This window comes from Neofelis nebulosa, chromosome 6 (genome assembly GCF_028018385.1).
Source record: "Neofelis nebulosa isolate mNeoNeb1 chromosome 6, mNeoNeb1.pri, whole genome shotgun sequence".
NCBI classification, from domain to species: domain Eukaryota; kingdom Metazoa; phylum Chordata; class Mammalia; order Carnivora; family Felidae; genus Neofelis; species Neofelis nebulosa.
In genome coordinates, this window is record NC_080787.1 from 47,611,272 (window position 1) to 47,636,447 (window position 25,176).

The 25,176-nt window shown below is 42.7% G+C and overlaps 1 protein-coding gene across 4 annotated transcripts in view; it reads right to left on the reverse strand.

Moving 5' to 3' along the window:
- Window positions 1-25,176, reverse strand: part of RCAN2 (regulator of calcineurin 2) — a 274,292-nt gene that overhangs the window by 93,489 nt on the left and 155,627 nt on the right. The window contains exon 1 of one of the 4 annotated variants that reach the window (XM_058734152.1): window positions 8,225-8,509. The exons of the other annotated variants lie outside the window; for them this stretch is intronic. Coding sequence (XP_058590135.1) covers window positions 8,225-8,311 — 87 coding nt within the window. The 5' untranslated portion in view covers window positions 8,312-8,509. Of the gene's footprint in view, window positions 1-8,224; window positions 8,510-25,176 lie in introns of those variants that run through there. 4 annotated transcript variants of the gene reach the window in all.

Genomic DNA, 25,176 nt, shown 5'->3' on the forward strand with positions numbered 1-25,176 from the left:
AATAGCCTTGGCCTATTAAGGGGATGTCAAGGAATGCCTGGTGTGTGCCTTTTGCTGACACTTAGAAGTAGTCAGTGAATTGGGGGCGCCTGGGTGGCTTAGTCAGTTAAGCCTCTAACTCTTGATCTCAGCTCAGGTCATGATCTCATGGTTTGTGAGTTCAAGCCCAGCATTGGGCCTGTGCTGACAGCGTGGAGCCTGCTTGGGATTCTCTCTCCCCCTACCTTGCCCTCCCCCATTCGTTCTCGCACACTCTTTCTCTCAAAATAAATAATAAATAAATTTTAAAAAAAAGAACTATTCAGTGACTGGGAAGAGTTGTTAGAATTTCTAAATTGCTTATCTTGATAACATATAATATTGTTCTAAGGAGATGAAAATCTCTTGGGGTTTACATTTGTCATCATGTGGAATGGTTTAATGATCAACATATTAAATGGCTCCCCGAAATCAAATCTTTGGGGCACAGCATGAACACTGATCACCTATTCCTTTAGAACCACCGGAGATGACGGAAAAATCTTACAACTAAGCAGCAAACTACCTTATTGTTGAGACACGAAGAATATTATGGAAGGTGCTATTTTGAGGGATCAAAGCTGGTCTGTGGTCTAATCTACCAGAGAAGGATAAATTTGCTAACATCATCTTTCTAGAAGTGGAGGGATCAAGACCTTTTGAAAAACCTTTAAAAATAGGTGTTCATAGTTCAGGGCTCACATACTGGATTCTGGAGGAGCAATTGTGCCACTAGACTGTAAAGATACACAGATCCCTTTGGTCTATAATAATAAGAAGAAAAGACCATGGGTTTCCTAGCATTTCCCCTGCCTTCAGGAATTGTTTAGGCTTCTGTCTAATTTTTTTTGACAGGAACCTTCTCCGGGCTCTTAATCCCCTGACAAGTTTAAGAGCTAGATAGGCCAGAGTAGAAGAGAAGAAACCTTCCACGGTCACGGAAGGAAAAAAAAAAAAAGAAAAAAGAAAAATATATAGTGTATATATGCAACATATTGTTGTGTGTGTGTGTGTGTGTGTGTGTGTGTGTGTGTGTGTTTTCCACCTAGATACATTTCATCAAAAAAGGAATATGAAAGTACATACAGTGAATATTTTCAAGGGAAGGTCTAACTTGGTAGATATTTCATTCTCAACTACTTTTCAATTCTCCATTCTAGATAAAATGGAGAGAATACAACTTGTACCCGCTTGAAATCCTCATTAAATGAAATTGCATTGTGTTTTTATAAGTCGTATTTGGAATGAGTTTAGATTTAGAGCTGGGAAAGGATACATTCTCTTTACGTAAACAAATTCTAGGCCACGTGTGGGCTGGAGAGTTTATGACCTCTCTGGAAAGCTGAGCTATTCACCACAAAGTCACGATGGCTATTAAGCTTCCAACCTAAACAGATCAAGTGATAATAAATGTTTCAGATATCATTTTCCTTCTTATTGTCAATTCTGAGCTTCATCAGAAAGTACTAAAACAGGCTATTATAAATTATTGATAGTTGTATTTGAACAGAATCCGATGCAAACGGTACTCTCTGAGTTTTACATTTAAATCTACTACTTTGGGAGAGCAGTGTTAACAAGGATGTTGTGTCACTGTTGTTGCTCAATAAATCTGGCACTTAGGGTAGAGGTGGAAACTGTCAGTGTCTCAGTTACTTTCCAACAGTTAAAAGACTCTTTGAACAGATAAGCAAGTTTTTAGTTGACTTTCCTGCTTGACAATGTCATTAGTTCAATACTATACCTTGTCTTCCCCTAACATGACAGGTGGCTGAGAAATCTGTCTGTTAACCTTCTCAAGGAGCATCTGCCACTCGCATAAAATCACTTCTTCCAAGTCTGTGAAAGATGTTTGCTACTTTCTTCAGAGGCAAGAAAATAGTCAATATAGCACCTTTAAGAATATTAAGCTCCTCTGGGCGCCTGGGTGGCGCAGTCGGTTAAGCCTCCGACTTCAGCCAGGTCACGATCTCGCGGTCCGTGAGTTCGAGCCCCGCGTCAGGCTCTGGGCTGACGGCTCGGAGCCTGGAGCCTGTTTCCGATTCTGTGTCTCCCTCTCTCTCTGCCCCTCCCCCGTTCATGCTTTGTCTCTCTCTGTCCCAAAAATAAATAAAAAACGTTGAAAAAAAATTTAAAAAAAAAAAAAAAAAAAAAAAAAAGAATATTAAGCTCCTCAAAGTATGTTTAGGGTTAACTTCTAACATTCAGTTTTGCGTTAATTCATTTATCTTCAAAAATGACCTCAATTCCAGCACATTTTATTATTGGAGAAAAGAGCAAGTTTTTGTTTTGCTGGAGGGTTAAGATCTGCTATGAATAGGCCACCCCACCCACCCTCCCATACACTCCTTTGTGGTGGTCAGAAAATAAAGTGGACAGATATATGAAACAAATGTTATTTAATATTACAGCCATCAAAGACAGTATGAGTAACATTTTGGCTACTCTAAGTTACCATGTATACTCTAGAGGGTTTCATTCTTTGTTGAAAACTAAATCATGTACAGCTCAAAGTGGTCAGTGTTACCGAGTGAGTGCAATGGTTTCTGAAGACTCTGAAAGAACTGTAGAGCTCTGTAGAGACATAAGGTCATGGTTGTGGTCACCATAAGGTCATAGTTGCGATCACCATAAGGTCATGGTTGCAGTCAGACCCTCTACCCAGCACTGTGTTTGCAAGAAGCAGGAGAAATAGGCATGAGGCTTGACCAGCTCTCCTGACAAATACCCACAAGCGTCTCTTCCAAAACAACCCGCAATACTCATTACCCACATATTCACTGTGTCGCTTGTCTCTCTCCTCAAAGCAAGGTACACAGTGTATCATACCAGCTCTGCTCCAGCCTTCTCCTCCTACGATCCCACCAAACAAAACAAGTAATTTGAAATATCCAGTGGTTCAAAACGACAAAGAGATTTCATTGTATTAAGTGGCCTCGATGTGCTGGTTTCTTACATAACTCACACAACAGCACGACACAGACCATGAGTCAGCCACCTCATACTATTGTGTGAAAAAGAAAACAAAATACACAAAGCATTGAGCATTTCCCTCAGCATGATTATCATGTGTCCAGAAAAGTTAAGAGATTTGCCCAAGGTTACGTGGATTGGAAGGATACTGGGACGATTTCAAAAGCAGAGGAGAGAAAGTAGGACTTAGGAGTTGACCTTAAAAAGGCCCTGGCCTTTCTGAAGTGGGGGGGTGGGGGGGGAGTGCAAGGGCAAGTCCTAGAGAAACCCTAAGATTCCAAGCATAGGAAGAACTATTATGCTGAGAACAATTTCCTGCTTATATTACTTCCTCACCCCAGAGAACTAACAGGCTTAAAATGTAGCATGAGGAAATCAGCCTAAGCACAGCTTCTAGAAAGGAGAATCTTTTAAAAATCTAAATAAGGGCCTAAGATAGTAATAGCCTCAGTGGGTCTCTGAATGAATGCTTGATTGAAATAGGTTAAATGGGGTCCTGAGTAAAACAGCAGAACTTCAAATAAGACAGCCTCTCTTCATCTACCGTCCCCTCTACTGGTATGCTTTGCCCTCAGATCTAAATGTGGCTCTCTCCCTCACTTCATTTAGATCTCTGAATGACATTGCAACAATGACATTTAATAAACTGTCACCTCCCAGAAATGTTTCTACTGGACATCCATTCAAAAGTCGTGAATGGAATTTCTGGAGAAAGACAAATAGGGCAGAATTCTATTTGCTGGATTTCCTCCCCTTTCTTGGTACTATTGATTTAGCAGCTTTGGCAAAATTTAGGAAACTGGAGCCTGAAGGGCCCCCAAGGCAACCCCCTCCTCCAACAATTTATCCCCTCACAGCTTCATTTTTCTTCATAGCCCTTATCGCTATGTGAAATTACAGAATACGTTTATTTGTTTACTGGTTGACTGTCTACCTCCCCTGTTAGACTATACACTCCATGAGGGCAGGGATGTCTGTCTTGTCCATCTCCCGGTGTCTAAAGCATTGCCTGGCAAGTAGTTAAGTGCACCACACATGCTTTTGAATGAATGAACAAATCTCTACTACCTTTGAAACTTTTGTTTTTCTAATAAGATCTGTCCTGTTTCCTGCCTGTTTCCTAATGAGAAGAAAGGAGTTTGTGAGCCCCCCTGTCCCCTGTATGAATGCCCATGGAGAAGAGACTGGATCCATGGAATATGAATCAGGAGCCCTCTACCCCAGAGAGGAGGCATCCACCTCTTTTCTGTAGGAAAGGCTTCTATTACAGAGGACGGATAGTCCCAGTCTTGGACGTCCCCAAGGGGATGGGAGATATTCTGCTGCAGGCTGCCTCTGTAGCTCTGAGAAGGCCACCCATGGTGGCCAGCAGTGGAGAAGAGTGTTTAGCATTGGCTCAGAACCAGGTGGAAGCAACACAAGTGTGGTGAACTGGTCAAAAGTATTGGGTGAGTCTCAACATTTCTGACAGCTTAGCGACATTGCTGCTAAAACTGCATGTATCATACCTTCATTTGGGGGATGTGGCTCAAAGTGTGTAAGCAGAGGTTACTCTAGGTAATTCTTGACTGGCCAGATCTTCACTTAGCTGTGCCTAAGAGAGACAAGATGCTGACTTTATATGATAATCCATTCAGATCAGCCAAGTTAGAAGTTCTGGGCTTGAGGCCTGGGCATTGTCAATAATTTTTAAAGTTCTCCAGGGGATACCAATGTGCAGTCAAGTTTAAGAACCACTGGACTAACGTGAAATATAAATTTCATTGTCCATATTTAGATCCCTTTCATTTTCTCAAGGGTGTGGTTCCCCGTGGAGGAGGAAGATCACTTTCAGAAATATGAGAAGAACACCGGACAAAATCAACCCTACACACACACATGCACAATCTACGATTCATCAGATCATTTTCCTTCTATTGGGAGGGCTTCAAATTTCTTCATCTTTCCGAACATTCTTCTGCCATAAAACAGACCACTAAGTTCATACCACCACCGACGGGACTTCTGGAGACAGACAAATATGGCAGAACTCCATGTGCTTGATTTCTTCCTCTTTTTGGTACTATTGCTCTAGCAGCTTTGACACAATTTAGGAAACGGGAGCCCGAAGGACCCTCAATGCAACCAGCTGAGATCCACCATTGAGGATAAAGCTTTCTAAGTTGCGATAAGATACTAGAGAGGGAGAGAGCCAAAGCACAAGAGACTCTTAAGAACAAACTGAGGGTTGATGGGGGGTGGGAGGGAGGGGAGGGTGGGGGATGGGTATTGAGGAAGGCACCTGTTGGGATGAGCACTGGGTGTTGTATGGAAACCAACTTGACAATAAATTTCATATTAAATAAATAAATAAATAAATAAATCAGATACTAGATTTGCATATGCCTCTACTCCTTTCAAATAAACGACTGCATTTGTGAAGAGTGCCTTGCATAACCATGCTTTTGCATGGGTGCTATGTGTAGAAAGTGAGTGTCTGTACAACGCAAAAAGGCCCGAGATTAATCAAGCTGGATGCAGGCAGGTGAGACAAATCCTCCCCAGGTGCCTCCTTTGCTCTGACACTAATTATTAAAGACTCTGAAGAAAGGAATTCCTGGCTCTACCCTGTATCAGGGATTGGTGATTAATGAAATTTACCGTGGGAGAAACTTTGGTGCCAGCATTTTACATTTGAACATCTCTTCCTGACAATAAGCAGTGCTCACTTCTCAACAAACCTCTTTAGCCTGCCTTAGTTTGTTCATTTCCCCCCTTTTTCATAAGCACAAATTAGGTCTTTGCTTGATAATCATGTCACCATTTTACATTAAATGATTAAATGTCTGAAAGGAAGAGCTGTGCTTTCTAAATTGCTAGTGTGTGTTGTGTGTGTGTGTGTGTGTGCGTGTGCGTGTGTGTGTGTGTGTGTGCGCGCGCGTATGTGTTTGGGGATTTGGAAGGGAAAACAGGCTCTGTGTCCCGGATGGTCAGTGTAAACTCAGCTGGAGTTAGGACATTCCAATTAACTGGCCAAAATAACCTATCACCTTCAGAGAATGTCTCAAAAGATGACAGTGACAATTATGGCTACAGCTAACAGTTATTGGACACTAAAGACGTGTCAGGCACCGTGTTAATTATTTCACATGTATTATTTTCTTTAATCCTCCTACCAAGCCAACGAGGTAGAAACTACTCTTATACCCACGTTACAAGTGAGAAAATAAGGCACAGGAAAGATTTGACCCAAAGAAACAAATCCATTGTGATTCAGTGGTGTTTAGCAGTAAAGACATCTAACGTGTCTTTCTGGTGAGAGTCTTGCCAGAAAACCTCATGAATTTCTGATGAACAGCGTCAGCTGCTTTATAATCTGGCCCTGCCACACTCCGCTGTTTCCTCTCCAATCCCTCACAGACATCCTACTGCAGTCAAATGCATTGACTCACTTGACTGCAAAATGGAATGTTTCCCATCCCCATGCCTCTGCTTTCTGTATCAAAATCCACCCATCTTCGAGTTCAAGTTATCACTTTCTCCACGAAGCCATCCCAACCATTCAGGTACAACCAGCTGCACAAATTTGGCATCCCCTTCATTCCACAAAACACCCCCTGTCTTTAAGAAATACCGTGTCTTTATTGCAGACACCTCCATCATATAAGCGTATTTTAAGCTCCTTCCGTGGCCTGGCATATCGCAGATCGCTAATACACATTTCCTCATTATCATTTCTTGGACCCAAAAAAGTTCAGATGATCTTAACGACATTTGCAGAGCAAGCATGTAATCAACAGAGAACTGGTAAGGACAGAGGGAACTATATATAAAGTTTTGCTTTACAGACACGTAATTCTGTTCCAGCAGCTGCTGGAAGACGTGTCTCTCCTCAGTTACCCATACCACGCTTTGAGTTGGCTTTAAACTGGAGGGGCTTTGATGTCTGCTCTCTCTCCGGAAAGGCTATGGCAGGTATGAGCGGCAGGACCGGGACTCTTTGCACGCGTGTTTCCATTCTGGACATCACCATAGGGGGTGCCAAACCACCGCATTCTGATTTTCTGAACCTCAGTATGACAGGTGGTAGACACTTCCACAGCACTGGCAGAATTGGTGAACGCGGAGCCACACATTTGAAATAGGCAGGAACACCAAACCGGATTCTTGAGTCCGTTTCAAGAGTGCTCGACACCGCAGTCTTGAATGACAGAGCCAAGTGTAATAATTCAGGGAACGCAAAAATCCCCACCTGGGAAGCAACGGGGTGTCACCTACACAGTCAACAATAAAGAATTCAGGGACCTCCTTTAAGTAAAGACTAAGGTGAGGGTGGAAAATGATTATGCAATGTAATTCCCCTTTTCTTCCTCCCGTTACACAATGAGTAACTGTCCTTTCTGTGTGTGTGAACTGTTTACACAAGAAGCTTCTGCTCATTCTTCTTTTCAGTACGAGAGGAGAAATCAAAATTCCCGTTGTACAAGCACGGAATCTTTTTCATAATATAAAACCAAATGGAAAAAAACAAAAAAGGCTGAGTATCATCAGGGGACAATTACCCGTGACAATTAAATAATAGCTGCAGACAATCTGTGAGGACCAACGGCCTGGAACGTTGCGTCTTAAGATGCAAAAGCCGTTTATGCCTGAACTTTCTTTATGGACAACTGCTGAGGGAAAATGACTTGCTTCCTTTGCCTGACAAAGCAAATGGAGACGGCTGCCCTCCAACTTTGATTTCCAGGGAGCTAGAGATTGAAACTGCCATCTGTGGAACAGCTTTTGTTCAGTATGAAGACCGCACCGCGGCACCGTCAAGTGACATGCCACGAAGGGGGTTGCTTGTCCCACTATCAGGGTGTCCCGGGTGCAGTGTTTATTACGTGTGCTTCTTTTCATTCACTCGTCGATCTAATACCCCTCTCAACATTAAGGACCGGCAAATTCTCCCTATTGACACGGATACGAGACTACGAAAACATGTCTACTGTGAAAGGGCTGACTGGGGATCACCTGATAGAAAAGGCAGAACAGACCACGGTCGAGCTTTGCACATTCAAAATTAATGTGCCGTGCTGGTCCCTCTTCTAACTTCTTCTCATTAACACAGGCATGCACTCACCGCTGGCATTTCTAGCGCTGTCTGGGAGCTGAAAACTATGAACCAAAGTCCCGTTTCCTTAAGCTAAAAAGGCTCTGCCGAGCAGCTTCGGTAACAGCAACAACGAAACACAAGATTGCAGGTGCATACCTTAACCTCCTGATTGGTAAAGACCTCGACATCCACCACACAGGCAACCAGAGTGGAAACATCACAGTCCATGCTAGGGGCTGGCATTCCCCCTCCTGAATTTTCAATCAAGAGCCAGGCGACCTCAGAGCTGTGCGTGATGGGAAGAGCCGCCAGGTGGATGCTGCCGTGGCCAGCCCGGGTGTCGCCTCGCCCTGGGGATCGCCGGTGCTCGGCACCTGGAGCCCGCTCCCTCTGCACGCACGCAGCCCGCGTCTGAGGCTGCACAGCAGAGTAATGAACGGCCCGGCTCGCTCATGGCAATGACATCACCACAAAGACTGACACAAGCTGAAGCTATTTTTTTCCCCCAAGCCTTTTATCTCGAGGCAGTGCAGTGGAGCAAATTGAACATGATTATGTGCTAAATCTGAACTCAGACTAAATCAATTCAGGCAGCGTTAGCTAGGAACTGAGTCATAGCTGTTGTTTCAGCCGAGTGCTTATGTTTGCAAAAAGCAAGGGGGAGAATCTGACACCAGAGGCTCTGTTTGGGGAGGGTGGGGAAATAACTCTGCAGATGAGCCTCCTGAGGTTAAGGTGTGACAAGTTTCTGCCTCAGAGATGAGCAGGAAGTTGAGGCATTCTGCAAATGGCTTGGCTTCTGTTAATTGCCCCGTGCCGCTCGGAGCAGGCACACGCGTTCTGGGCATCCTAATGCATCCCGGGCACGGGCTGAATAGAAATCCATTCTTGGAGTAACTAAAGAGCTGGTCGTCAGTCATTTAGGCCGCCTGGTAAGAGAAGATAATTAGAGGTCTGTGAAATTCTATTTGAAGCACATAAGTGCAGACCAGTTACTCTAAAAGCACCCTTCCAAGCACGGGATTTCAGGCTGTCTCCAAGGTCACTCAAACCAAAAGCAATCATGGAAAAGGAGTTACAGCAAACGTCTCATGTGGGGACAGATGGCAGGGTCTAATGGGCAAAGGCACTGATGTGGGTCATTGTCAGAGCCTTGGGGATCTATTTCACCTGAGACTTTGAACATGTCTGGTTGCTTTTTTGTCTCCCTTCCTGATTGTGAATCGTTGAGGGGCAGGGCTGTGGATAATTCACCTTTATACCTTGAGGCTTTACCAGAGTGGCAAGAGTAAGTGATAATTGCTTAATGAATGAAACTACTGAACAGGAATAGCCTTCTTTGCCAGTAGGAGTGAGCAAAGAGAAAACATCAGATTAGTTTTTAGTTTAACATTAGTGGGAAAAGTCTCAGCAAAACTCAGTAACATTCTAGCAGGATCTATTCCTGGTAGCAGTACAGTTGCATCATTGATGGCTGCTGGAGCGTCATGATTTGCAACAGATTGGCGCCTTTCTAACACATGATTGGACAAGAGCGTTCCGATTTTGCATGCAGATGGGGAAAGGTGACTTTTCAGACTAAACGTACAAGTTTTGTGGCTGCTCATTGGACTACATTTGAGCCTAGTGTTCCCCTTCAATGAGACATTTCCCATGCCAAATGAAAGCAGTCCACAAACACAAACATTTAGACTGATGAAATTGTGTGTGTGTGTGTGTGTGTGTGTGTGTGTGTGTGTGGCACTTCCTATGTTGTCCAGGGCACTGTGGGGAATATGAAGTCCTATATGCAGATAATTTAGCTCACACTTACCGAGTGAGGACTGTATGCAAAGCTCTGTACCAGACGCTCTCAGGGATAAAATGATGAATCAGCAAAACTCCCCATCCTCATGGGGCTTAAAATCCAGTGGAGGAGATAAGACATGGAGACCAACATCTACACAATGAGGCAGTGGCAGTGGCGATGGTGGCTCAGGAGCTACAGACAGCGTTTAGTGGGAGCACTAGCGAAAGGGCAATGGATAATGAGAGCGGCTGTGGCGGGTGAGCATCAGGAAAGAGAACATGGCCTCTGCTCTGATCTTGAAACACGGGTAAGGCTATGGCAGACAGGGAAGGGGGGAGGGGAGCCCCTCAGACAGGAGCAGCAGACTAGAGGTGTTCAGACCAAAATAAAGAATAGGTTATTTGAGGGGCAAGGCACAGTGAAGCTTAAGTTTGGAGCCCGGTGGGGACAAGGGAGCAAGAGCCAGACGGCTCATAGCCTTGAGGGACCCTGGATGCCGACCCAGTCGACCATGGAATGCAGGAAAAGTTTTTGAGAAAGTATATACATAAAGTATATACAAAGATGAACATAATTTTGAATACCATTGACGTCTGTTCAAGAGGCAAAACAAAGAAATAGCTATTGCTTTCATATGCCATGGCATATGCTAAAATTGACTTTTTAAAAGTTGCATACCAGTGACATGCTGGTGAGAGCTTAACCATCAGCGCTCTGTAAGGAAAAGCCCAATGTGTAGTGTTTGCTGATTTCTGTGGTGTAAATATTCTTATCATGGCTGAAATCAAGCAACCAGTGTGAAGTCACTTGAATGCGAAGTTGGGAGGCAATGCCTATGTCTGTGCACAACGGCCTTTTGAGCAGCTTCCCGCACACCGTTTGACAGTCATGAATACATTTGTTGGCAGAGGTTAGGTCCAGGATGTAGGTCCAGAGCCCATCAAGGAACAGCAGGGCGGAAGGAACATTTTAATCACTGGGATCTGTGCATCCTTTCACACTTTCTATTTAAGAAAGGACACACATGTGTTATTTCAAGAAAAAGAATCCTGTGATGATCAGTCTTGGCCAGAGGACATGAGTCTATCCAGGAAGCACAGCCCCACTCAAAATCATAAAATAGTTTTTTTTTTTTTTTTCCTGATACATCCTCAGTTTCTCCATTCTGATTGGCTCCTGCCCTGGAGATTCCTTCCTTTGCTCAAGAAACCACTAACTTTACGTTCTCCTCTTTTCAAGGACACAGCCGTCAATTCATTTATATGAGCATGAAATGACGGATAATACATAGTCTTACCCGTCAGAAAGGAATCTGTATTTTAATAAGCGATCAAATATTAAGCTGAGTAAATAGTGTTTTTAGTGTGGAATTATATACATTAAGAGCATATGGTGATTCAATTTTTTTTTAATTTTTAAATACTTTTTTTTTTTTTGAGAGAGAGACAGAGCACGAGCAGGGGAGGGGCAGAGAGAGAGAGGGAGACACAGAATCCAAAGCAGGCTCCAGGCCCTCAGCCGTCAGCACAGAGCCTGACGCAGGGCTCGAACCCACAAACAGCAAGATCATGACGTGCGCCTGACCCGAAGTCAGACGTTTAACTGACTGAGCCACCCAGGAGCCCCAGAGAGAGCAGATGGTGATTCTAAAATAACATAATTGGGTTTTTTAAATAGGTTGGTTCAACAAATTGGATATACAATACAATTCAATTGCCTACACAAAAACACTCATTTTCCTAACAGATCAGAGCCCACAGGGGGCTTCCCTGGTAAATAGTGTCCTGTTTCTCTGGAGAGAATGTACTTTTTATAGCTGGGAGATGAGTTAGCAGGCTTGGAAGTGTCTGGGGTATGTATATAAGCACCTGGCTGAGGATTCTAAGGCCTGACATATCTTGGCTCCTACTTCCTCTCTTGTCTCATCTCATGCCGTATTGCCCTGTGCTGTCCAGGTCCCAGACCCACCCATCTTCTTGGCATTCCAAAGAAGTACTGAGCTCTTTCGCATCTCAGGGACTTTGTACTTATTGCCCTTGTCTGAACACATGCAAACCTTCTCACGGCTGGGTCCTTCCTATCATCCATGTCTCAGCTCAGGCATCATCTCCTCGGAGAAACCCTTCCTGATCGCCTGAAACACAATGTGTACACACGCGTGCACATGCACATGCGTGCACACACGGAATCAATCACTATCCCAGCATCTTTGTTTTAGTTTTATTCATAGCACCTTTCACTCTCTGAAATCACTGTTCACTTAGTTCTTACTTAATTCTTGTTCCCCCAACTAGAATTTAATCTCCACACAAGCAGAGATTTTTTTTGCCTATTCTGCTCCCTGCTTATTCTCAGTGGCTAGAAACCTGACACTTAGGAGGTACTCTATGAAATATCTGATACGTGAATGGATAAGTAAATGAATGAATGGATTTTATTTTATTTTTTAACATTTATTTATTATTGAGAGACAGACGCAGAACATGAGCAGGGGAGGGGCAGAAAGAGGGGGAGAACAGGCTTTAGGCTCTGAGCTGTCAGCACAGAGCCCAATGCTAGGCTCAAACTCACCAACTGCGAGATCATGATCCAAGTGGGAGTCGGACACTTAACCCATTGAGCCACCCAGGAGCGCCGCTGAATGAATAAATTTTAAAAGGCAAGTAGAGGGACTCAACCCAAAAGAGGTGCCTCGTGATCTGGGAGTTTTAGGAAGGTCCTTTCAGGAAGGTATAAGGTATATGGGCATAGGAGTTCAGTGATCACCCCATTCTTGATAGCTGAACCCTGGCACAGCTCTCCTCAGGAGCACCCTTTCCAGCTGAAGTGGCCATAAAATCATAGGATTCATCCCAAGCCACTGCTCTTCCGATGACTGACCACATCATGAAAATGGATGCAAATGATGCAGATCCCTTAGGCAAAGATCACTTCCCTGCCCCTCTGGCCAGGCAATTCTTGCAGTCATCTCCAAGTGGGCAGGAAGAGATGTGCACCTTTTAGTCCCAGAGGCAGCAGCCGGATCTGTCTTGCTAATGGGCGTAGATCTTCCCATGACAGCTGTGGGGTGTCAAAGGCTTTGCTCCTTCCATGTGTCTTCCAGGATCATTTGTTTTTAATGTTCATTATGGAAAATTTCAAACATATTCAGACATAGAATATAATAATAAGCCTTCACATACCCACCAGCCAGGTGGAAGAATAACTTTGGGGATCAATCTTGCGTCCTCTCTGCCAGCGGGTCTCAGAGTGTGGTTCAAACTAGCAGCATCAGCATCATCCAGAAACTTGTTGGAAACTTAAATTCTTGAATCCCACCTAAGACTGAAGCAGAATCTCTGCACGTGTGGCTGGTATCTGTAGTCTAATAAGCCCTCCAGGGGATTCTAATGCAAGACCAAATCTAAAGATCACTTCTGCATGTCCCCACTCACACTCACTCCTGGTTATTTTGAAGCAGATGCCTGACATCATATCATCTCATCTGTAAATATTTCTATATATACCTCCAAAAGGTAAGGGCTCATTTTTGGAAATTACAATACCTATCATCACACAACCCAAGAAGAAACAGTAATTCAATATCATCATCAAATATCCTGCCAGCATGCACACTGCTCCAAACTACCAATCTTCTTTTCCCTCTCATTCTCTCCTGCCCCCCCTTCCTTCCTTCTTTCCTTCTTTTGTTGCTTGTTTCTCTAAATTGGGATCCAAACTGTGGTGTCTCTCATGTCTGTTTTAATCCATAGAATTCTCCTCTATCCCTTATTTTTTCCTTCCTTGCAGCTTGTTGTTGACGATGAAACCATGTTATTTGTCCTTTAGAGTTTCCCCAGTCTGGAGTTTCACGATGAGCTCCACACGGTGTCATTTAACTGGTTTCTCTGTTACCTGCAGATCCCGTTAATTAGGTCCAGAAGCTTGATAGATTTGGGTTTGGCAAGACTCCTTCCTAGAGGGTGATGTGTTCTTCCATCAGGGGGTATGTAATGCAAGGCTGTCTCTCTTTTGCGGTATAAGCGACCTTTCATGCAAATGCCTCGACTCGTTCTTTTGTTAGGATTTGTGAAATAATGGTATTCCTTCATGCATTCATGGACTACTTCCACGGAGAGGAACTGCTTCTCATCTACGATGTATTTACTCTGAGCTACATTTTTGTAAGACAGGAAAAATACACACGTTACTCTTTTCCTTTATTAGCTAGTGTGTGTGTTCATGTGTGTGTGTGTGTGTGTGTGTTTAAATAATTTGCTTCCTTATTATCCCTCAAAGAAGATCATTGAGGTTTCTTTTTAAAGTATCATTAAGAACTTATGAATTAAACATTTAATGAGTTTAAGTCCATTGTAGTTTTATTTCATTGATGCTTCAATTGCCCATCTTTGGCTGGTGAGAGTCTAATCAGGTTGGCTCCTGTGTCCTTTTGATGCAATCCTAGTGCCTTTGAGGGCTACCTCTCCTTACAGCGTGACAAGATATTCCAGGCTTATCTTGTCCTTTTTCTGTTCCAGATAAAGAATCAACCATTTCTCCAAGGAGCCCCAGTTCCATTTAGCAATTATTTTAACATATTTCCAGATCATAATCTATATACTTATAGACAGGTCACTTTGCACTGGGTTGGTTATTGTTTATAAGCATTTCAGTGGACAGACCTAGGAATTATATCAATATATTTAGAAGAGAGCCTATGAGTTCAGATTGATGATTCCAATTCAAATCCAAAAGTACAGTGTTTTTGCTGAAACTCATCAGTCTTATATCCGTATCCTATTTCTTCTACATCAAATATCTTGGTAGTTACTAAAACCATAATTATTCATTTGCTTTATCCAATAATATAGGTACTGCAGTCTTGGAATCACATTATTAATACCACAAGGAAGAATTTAAGATTTTCCCCCAATTCTTTTGTCCTTTGGGTATATCCCATAAAGGAGATACAACATACTGTGCCTTGCAGTCATTTGAAATAGTTACTCGACCCCATCATCTGGATACCAAGTTAGGTTTCATTGGTTTCAAAAATTTATACTTTTAGAAGCATTTACTTTTTAAGGTTCATTTGCTTCCAAAATATTTCCGAATTTACTTTCTTTTTTTAAAAGTAACACTGAATTCATAAGGATTATTGGTCCCATTAAACTTAATTGTGTTTTATAATTACAAAAATTTTGCATGGTTCAAAAATCAAAACTACAACTCTACAAAGAAATCTGGCTTCTATCCCTGTCTCCTCCATCCCATTTCCTCCCTCCCTCCCATACGGGTTATTGCCATTTCATCTTTACTGTTTATCCATTCTTCCATCAAAAAAAAAAAACTAGCAAATTTATATGTATATTATTTTCTCTCTCTTAGACAAATGGGAGCATACTTTGCACACTTTACTGTCTTGCTTTTATCACTAAAAAATGTGACCCTAGAGATCATTCCATAATAATACATAGAAATGTTCCTATTTCTTTTAATAGTATTCCACTATGTGGATATGTGAAGTTTGTACAACTAGGTCCCTACTGATAGGCATTAGGATTGTTTCCAGTCTTTTGGTATTAAACGGTGCAGCCACGGATAGACTTTGCTCATATATATGTGATTTTGCTAGATCCAGTCAAATTCTCCTCCACAGGGGTTGTGCCATTTTGCTTCCTTACCAGCAATTTATGAGAAAGCGTTTCCCCACAGAACGTGTTGTGGAATGTACTGGACATTTGCCCATCTGGTGAGCCAGATGCAGTCAGTCTAGAGGAGCTTTGATTTGCACTGCCATTATGGGCACATTTAAGGATCTTTCTATACATGCATTAGTATAGCCTTGTTCTTGTCAGGACTCCCTACCTTTTCTCCAGGTAATTTAGGTTCTGTTTCTCACCTGAGCAAGCAAAATGTCCTAAACACACACCAACAGGCCTCCATGAGTTTTGTCCACAACACTCTTACGAACAAGGTGGAACATTTGTTCCAGCGGTTAAGAGCCATTTGAAGCTCTTTTTTTCTTCCCAGGACACCGCATGTAGGCCCGGTTGTCACAAGTCAAACATGTTCCCACCCCAGGTCTCCTTCAGATGGCATCCCTTGCCTTGAATGCCATTTCTCCCCATCTTAGCAGGGCTCACTCCTCCACGTAGGCAGGTCTCTGCTCACGTCAGAGAAGCCTGCCCTCATCAGTCTCGCACTAAGTCGCACACTCTCACTACCTCCTTCCTCTGTTATATTTCTCTTCAAAGCACTTACCACTCATGGATGGTATTCACTTATTTGTGTGGTTTCGTTTTACCTCTCCCGTGAGAATGTAAGCCCCGTGAGGGCAGGGCTCCCCTGCCTTGTTCACTGCAGGTTTCCTTAAGTGCCTACAACAGGGTCTGTTGCACTATGAGAGCTCAATGAATATGTGTTGGGTGAATGAATAACTGAATAAGTGAAATCCTTGTGCTCTGAGAGCCAGCTGAGGCCAGGTGCTGCCAGGAACATGGAAAAGACATAAGTATATGAAATGGGTCCCTGTGAGGGAGCAATGAGCCTGAGAAGGGAGAGTAAGGCCAGTGAAGATGCCTCAGGTCATTGGGCGGTGGGGATGGTGGGGTGGAGGCAGGGGAGGTCCATAAGAAGTGAGAGGAACACGAAAGGGGAGAAGGAGGGACACAAATTCAAAGGTCCCCATTCTGGGGGCGCCTGGATAGCTCAGTCGGTTAAGCGTCTGACTTCAGCTCAGGTCATGATCTCACAGTTTATGAGTTCCAGCCCCACGTCGGGCTCTGTGCTGATAGCTCAGAGCTTGGAGCCTGCTTCAGATTCTGTCTTTCCCCCTCTCTCTCTGCCCCTCCCCTGCTCATGCTTTTTCTCTCTCCATCTCTCAAAAAACAAATAAACATTAAAAAAAAAATTTGCACCTGGGTGGCTCTGTCCATTAAGCATCCGACTTTGGCTCAGGTCATGATCTCATGGCTCATGGGTTCAAGCCCTACGTCAGGCTGTGTGCGGACAGCTCAGAGCCTGGAGCCTATTTCAGACTCTCTGTCTCCCTCTCTCTCTGCCCCTCCCCCCCCACTCTCCCTCTCTGTCTGTCAAAAATGGGTAAACATTTTTAAAAAGTCCCCATTATGCAGCAGCCCCATGTTATGTGGCAATGCCCTCGGTCAGACTCAAGGACAGCCATTCCACTACTGCCCAATTGGCACCTACTGAGGTCCTACAAATCTCTAACAGCTAATCCCCAAGTGGCACGCTGAGGGAGCCATCATCATTTCTTTTCTGCCTTGCCCTCTTCCCCAGTTCCCAGGGTCTTATACCTGCCTTGATCCATCCTTTAATAAGAAGACATATTTCCCCTTTGCAACCTTCACATAGGAATCAGATGGTACATTTTATACTAGGCAATGCTATGGCTTAAGAAGCTGACATACTTGAAAAATGACAGGGATGAAAATAAATAGAATGTTAGCTTAAGCACCCCTGTGTTTGGCCATTCAATTCTCTAAGAACTGCTCCTCCTCCTTCCATCTTGGATTCATCTGAGGGGGCCCTGATCAGACAAAGTCAGTCAGAGTTCTCATGAAGATTTTCCGAACCAAAACTGGGTCAGGAGAATATCTATGATATTCCAGTATTATTTCAACCAATGCCTCCCTCTTTCCTCAAGCAAATTCAGATACTATTTCCATTACTAACAACCAAAAAAGTCCTAGCTAACTCACATACACACATGCATGCATGCATGCACATGCACACACACACACACACACATACACACAGCCCTAGGTTAAATAACAGGGGACAAGGGGACAATAAAGCAGAAGTCATTTGTCAGGTTTTCCAATTGTCTCATTAAAACTACCCCCCAGTTATATTAGAGGTGAGGGAGCTGGCATCATCTTGAACCCCTCCTAAGGTAATACATATCAGGGGTTCCAGGATGGATCTCTGCAAAGAAAACCTCCTCGCAGAACCATCTTTCCACCTCTGATGGCTTTGCCCTGCTCATCCCTCTTTTAGGTTTTCAGCTATCCAACTAGTTTTTTGGCCACCTACTTTGAATACCTTCATATTGGTCTGATATTTACCTCTACCTGGAATGTCATATTTACTATTTTATTGTGTCTCAGTTGAATCCTGGAATTTTTCATCCTGTCGTGCATCATTAAAAAAATTTTTTTTAAACATTTATTTATTTTTGAGAGACAGAGAGAGAAAGAGCATGAGCAGGAGGGGGAGAGAGAGGGGGAGGGAGACACAGAATCTGAAGCAAGCTCTAGGCTCTGAGCTGTTTGTTAGCACAGAGCCCGATGCGGGGTTTGAACTCACGAACCGCGAGATCATGACCTAAGCCGAAGTCGGACGCTCAACCGACTGAGCCACCCAGGTGCTCCTGTCATACATATTTTAATTAGGGCTAACCTTTGAAGTCACTGCAAAAATTTATTAGCATTGTATTATTTAAACTTCACAATGGGTCCCATTTAGAGAACGAGGAATTAATCTGCCTCGGATCAAATAGCTCAAATAGCGAGAAGGTGGTGGATGCAAACCACTTGTCTTCAAAGCAAAACTCTGAACGTCTCTATTACATCAACTTGAACAAGCTGGAGCAGAAAACTGGACACATCTTTGCTTTTGAGAGAATTCTAGTAGTGATGCGAAGGCTGGATTGGAAGGTATCAAAGTCTTATCTTCAAGAAGATGGTGTCAGGGATAACTGTGGGTTTCTTATAGAGATAAAAGATTCCATCTACCAGCAAAATCAAGACTGCCTTCGTGAGAGAGGAGGGCATTTGACATGGATACTGCATACAACTACGATGGATCCAGGTCTTATGAGCAAGGGTAGTTGTTCAAAAACCAGTGTACGGGCCATTTAGTTGTAACAGAAAGTGTGAAGAGGGCCATGGTGAGTTATACGATCTGAAGGGAGGTTGTGGCCAAGTAGATGAGGGCTTTGAGTGACAGGGCGAAGAGTGAGTATTTTACTCCATAAGGTATCTTTCAAAAGATCATTAAAGATCTGTGCACGAGGTTGAATTGGAGTGAACAAGGACTACAAATTATCATAATTCCAGACTCTTTCCAGAAGGCGCTGAGGGGTTGGGTTATGGAGATGCAACAGTAAATGTAAGCCAAGGGGTGGATACGAGAAACACCATGGAGAAAGAACGTGTAGGATTTCACAGTTAATTGGCTGCCCAGGTAATGGTCTGAGAATGGGAAGTGACATGAGGAGGGATGCCAGTTGGAAGTAACAGAAAAAGGAGAAGGGGAGGCAGGAAGAGGAGGAGATTCTAAAGTTCCAAGCCTGGGCAGAGAGCGGTAGGTAACTTTATCAGAAATAACTTAGTTATGCAGGTGACAAGAGTAAAATGTGAGCAGTTTTATCCATCCACGACAGTTAGATACATGTTCAAGGTTTTTCATTTCAATCCTTAACCAGTGTCACTAATCTTTACATTAGCAAAAAAAAAAAAAAAAAAAGAAAAAATGCAAAAAAGAAGGGTAAGGGTAAAACCTGAGATTGTGACTCACGGTGGTAATAGGTACTAGTCTTTAGGTATTAATCAGGGATGGACATTACTGAAAAACTGTTATGAGTCAAAAGCTAGAAACATGCTCTTTCACCCCTTTCCCCCCACCCCATTCTCCTTCTCATGTTAAGACCTGACATGGGAAAAATAACATGCAAATCTATGAACAGGGGTCATTCTACACAACTATTCCTATTCTCTTTTTAAAAAGGCTAAGGCTTTAGTTTGACGTGTCAAAGATGAAGGTATTTGATAAGCCTTACTCTTTATTTGAAATTAACAACTTATGAAGCACAAAAATACTTCTGGAAAAGAAAATGTACCATTTTTAGACATGAACTTCTAATCTGCTTAACCAAGTCTGCTACTCTTCCTGTGTTCCCTGTCTCAATTGTGACAACATCTTCCACCCAGTCACCTTCCATCATAACCCCACCCACCTCTGATCCCTTTCAATGGCAGACACCAGGGGTGCTGGTTGATCCAGAGGCTCAAAGAGGTTGTCAAAGGGCCGTATCTGACTCTGTCTTCTGAAGGTCAAGGTCATTCGAAAGGTGATTCCCAGGATGGCTGCCAGTAGCAACCACTGCCACTATTTCATTCTACAATTGGCCCACATAGGTCACATGTTCACCTCTGAACATGACTGTGGCTGGGGTAAGGACTGTGGGCTGGGCTGTTGATTGGCTTAAGCCAATTTGAACCTGCTCCTCCAGGAAGAAGTGCATGGTGGTTTTCCCCGAAGGTGGTTTTGGGTGAGAACAGATGGATGTGCAAGCAAGTATCTAAGTTAGGAGGGGGGTGGACGCTGGATGGATATCCATCAATGTTTCCCACTGTTTTGATTCCATACCTGTCAGAATATCGGCTCTTGGTGGCAAATGATAGAAAGGGCTCTTGGCTAACTGGCAGAAAAGCATCATGTAAGGAGGTTATCAGGTAGCCTTTGCAGAATTAGCAAGTTTGAGAAACAGCTGTAGAAACTAGGTTGGTGGGGCGCCTGGGTGGCGCAGTCGGTTAAGCGTCCGACTTCAGCCAGGTCACGATCTCGCGGTCCGTGAGTTCGAGCCCCGCGTCGGGCTCTGGGCTGATGGCTCAGAGCCTGGAGCCTGTTTCCGATTCTGTGTCTCCCTCTCTCTCTGCCCCTCCCCCGTTCATGCTCTGTCTCTCTCTGTCCCAAAAATAAAAAAAAAAAACGTTGAAAAAAAAAAAAAAGAAACTAGGTTGGAATGAAGAGGGTCTAAACTGCAGAAGATAACCTCCAAGGTGACGCTGTAGGAACAAAGGAAATAGGACACTACCACTGGAACCCACAGCCATCAGATGCGCCACTCCTTTTCTGCTGCCATGAGTGATATATAACTGTTCCTAAGACTTTGCGTAATACTCTCTGGAGTCAAAGTTCTGAGTGTGGTGTTCGGTTGGTCGAGCCTGAGTCATTTACCCCAAGCCCAACTGCCAGGATATCTAGTTAGGGAAGTTTTGGTTCCCATGGCCTCTCAACAACAGGTGGTAGCCCCACCAAGGGTCATAGAGGGGAGGCTTCCTCAACATAGAACAAGAGTGGGATGCTGGACAGCTCAAAAATAACAAGGGTCCACTATCAGCCTCCCGCCTGCTATTCCTCCCTGCCCAACTCATCTCTTTTATTTACCTATCACCAGATTCATCTTTGTGGAACTAGTTCTGATAACATCACTCTACTGCTGGTAGATTAAAAAAATTTTTTTTACATTTTTTTAATCGACCTACTCCTCCAACTGTTGTTTTTTTAAATGCTCTTCTGCACAGATCCTATTTTCCAAACAAAAGGAACTTCTTGACATCGGCCATATTATTAAAAGTATTCTATTTTGCGTAGGTTGTTTCCTGTCATTGGAATTCATTTGTTCATCCACCCATTCCATCCAATGGTTATTTACTGAACATACTATGCACGCAGCACACAGCAAAACACTGGCCATCGAAAGATGGTAAGTCACTGTCTCCTTCTAAGGGAGATCATGGTAAAGGCAGTAAAGAATTACAATATTATAGGACAGGCTAAGACAGAATGGAATATTATGTACCATAAATTATATTTTCTACAAATGACGTTGGTACAAAGCGTAGTAGAGAGGAGGGCATTTAGAGAAGGTTTCCCTAATAAAGGAATATTTTGCTCAACTGTGAAAATTAAGTAATTTGGTATTCTTCTAGATGGGCAAGCAAGTAAGGAGATGGCTATTAAGATGACTGTTAAGTCATCTTAATGGAATGATGGAGTGAAGTATGAGAAATGATGAGTAGACTCCTATTGCAGAAATTCCCAGGTGGAGTCAGAGATTAGTGGTAGAGAGCTACGGAAAATGCACCCAGACTGTTAGGTGAGGGTCTGACCATGAAGAGTTCTGTGAGTTATAGACAGGGCTTTCAATTTTGTTCCACAGAGAGAACCAATGAAGGCTATAACAGTAGCCTCTTGACTCTCCCTGCCTCTAATTTCACTGCTATTGCATTTATCTTGCCAACAACGTGAGGCCAGACAGACCTTTACACTCAGGAACTGTACCCATATGACTCTCCATGAGAGTGGAATGCAAAGTTGGAACCAGGGCTGCATATATACAAAAGAATATAGTCAAGAAATGTTAAAAATCTAACAGGGAAACAGGCCACTAAGACCTTGTGTTGGAAATTTCTCATGCTACCTTGGTAGGAGGTCAGCCTGCACCACTAAAATAATGCATATTACCTCCAAATACGTAATGTGCAAATCCATTATAGCTCTTACCCCACTGTACGGTTTAAATGTTTTATTGTACACTCAGCATGTTGCTAGACATAAAGCATACAGCAAGTAATCAAGATAATGTCTGATAAATGGGCAAACGAATGCATGAGTGAAAGACAAAACAGACGAATGCATCCTCACTTCCTTTCATGGGTGGATTAGTTCTGAGTTGTTCTACCATAGGAAGAGCTCTATTTGCTTTAGACTTTGGTGCTCAGCATGAAGCCCCTGTGCCACCACCCTGTTCTTGAACTCCCCAAGCTTGGAGAGTCCTGAGGGTTTACACTGGAAGAACTAAGAAGCGTAGCCATGGGGCCTCAGATGCATTTGTGTGTATAAAGAGAAGCGGCTGAAAGTCCACCAAAGGTTTGTGCTCCTTCCATTGTACAGAACGGAGTTTCCCAATCAGGGCTACAGCTCCCAGCCTAAGGGTGATCCTGTGACTGTTCTGTCCCATGGAGGAGAAAAAGAATTGAATATGCCACTTTCAGACTTGGCCCATAAGAATGTCTTGCAGGACCCTCATTTCTCTTCTTCAAAATGATCTCTGGAGCCAAGTTATAAAGATGGTAGAGTCTAGATCAGCCTAGGTCTTTGAATGACTGCAGGCATCACATTCCTGTATCCTCCAACCTCCTCCTCTATCACACTGCCAGTGGAGTTTTCTATGAGGGGGGAACTAGCATCCATGTGTACGTGTGTGTGTTAAAGTATGTGTGAATGCAAACTCCAGTTTTCTACAGAACCAAAACCAAAATGGGGATAGAGCCAGAAGCAAGACTATTTAATCCTTGGATGAGGAAACTCTGTCATTTTAAAATTTAACTTGAATGGCTTAAATTAGCAAGCAAGCAGGTACTTGTGTTGCTATTCGCATAATGGTTAGTATGTGTCAGGACACAGACCAAGGAAGAAAATGGAGCTTGAGAAAAGAGCCGGAAAGCAAAAAAAAGATAAAATGAATAGGATCAAAAAAGACTTTCAGGTAAAGTTCATGATATTTTAAACAACTGAGTTAGAAATAAACACTGATTATGATTGGTGAGATTTCAAATAAATAAGCAAATCATTGGGATTATATGTAAGAAACATAACTTAGAAATAATTAGAAATACATTATGATCATATCATTGGATCTTGTCAAGCTTCAGAATGCTAATGCCCCACGCTTTAAGACCATTTCACTTGGAAAAAAAAAGATTCCACTTGCCTAAAAATGCCCCTAAAAAAGGACATCAAATGAGTTGCTCTATATTTCTAAACATTCTAGGGCTAGCCTAGCCTAAGAAGGCAGGCATCTAAACAAGTCAATCTTCTTTCATAACCCATATCTTCTTTCATTTACTTTCCCTTTCGTTGTGGTAAATCCAAAAGCTAGAACAGAGAAAGGTAAAGAGGGAGAGGTAAGAAGCTGCATGGAATGCACGAAAGAGAAGTTTCTGGTATTAGATGTCAGGCTGATTATACACATTCATAACACCTAGACTGCAGGTTGGGTCAGTGGTCTGTTGGGCATGACAATACCTTTGGAAATTTCCAAAATTTTGAGAAATCACATTCCTTCTTTCACTGAGATACTACTTTTGAGTGTTTCCATAGAATGCGGGTATCAAGAGTAGAGAAAACAAGAAGGTGGCTGTGGAGGGATGGCTGTTGGCTCAAGGAAAAAAAGGGAAAGAGATTTTCAGGTTACTTTTCAGGCAAGCCAAACTAGTTTATCAGTATACATAAGAACAAAGAATCACAGGGAAAATGCTATAGAAAAAAATAAACACTATACATCTGGTGGTGGTGGTGGGGGGTTTTCTTTGTGCTGTCGCTGGGACACCTGGTATGGAAGGCAAAGTGGAGAAAGATGTGGGATTCCAGCAGTGGAATCATCAGTGAACTTATGAAAGAGGACATTTTCAATAAGCACAGCTCTGGGACATGCGTTTGAATTTTGGGTTTTGTTATTTTGGGTGGAGTATAAATGGAGTTTGCAATATTCTGTGGGTAAAAATGTAACTTGGAATAATCTTTCTAGAATTCAAGAGGCTTTACAAAATAAATAAAACTCACAGAAACTTCCACTTCCAATTAAATACATTAAATGGCAAGAAACCATTGTCACTCTCTCAAAGAGACACCCAAAGCTCACAACTGCAGATTTGTAACCCCCTCAAGAGAGTTAATAAAAAAGAAACCTAAGTGAACTAAATTCCATAAAGTGATGAGCGCTTGTCATGAGAAAAGAGATATAGGTCTGCTTTCATCTTTCATGTGAGAGTGAGAGAAAGAAGAATTTACCAGAGACAGGTGTAAGGACAGATGAAATAAACCCCTCGGAAACGTTTATGGTTTCATGTGGGCTAGAATGACGAATTTGAATCCCAAAGAGTCCCAGGCCAAGAACACATGTGTAAAGACACTACTTTCTTTATCCAGACCAAAACTAAAATAAAGAAAATGAGATCTGTGGGACATGATAAAGCATTAAAACATATCTATAACTAGAGTTCCAAAAGGAGAAGAGAGAATGATGCAGAAGAAATATTTGAAAATATAATAGCCAAGATTTTCCTTAAATTGATTAAGGATGTCCATGCATCCAGCCAAGAAGCTCTTTAAACCTCAAGATAAACACACGTAAATGCATTATAGTTGAGCCCCTACAATTCAAAACTGAAGAGAAATATTAAACCAAGAGGAGGAAAATAACATGTGTGTAAATACAGGGAACAACAATCAAAATGATAACTGGCTTTTAATGAGAAACAATGGTGGCCATGATGCAAGAGAATAACATATTTAAAGTAAAGAAATAAAATTGATTAACTATCAACCGAGATTTATATATCCAACAAAAAATGACTTTCAAATATGAAGGCAAACACGTATCTGTTGCTTGTGAGAATGTACAACAATACAGACACTTTGGAAAACAGTTTGCTCGTTCCTTAGAAACTTAAACATTGATTTAAAATAGGACTCAGAAATTACACTACTAGGAATGGGGTAAATACCCAAGAGAAATGAAGACGTA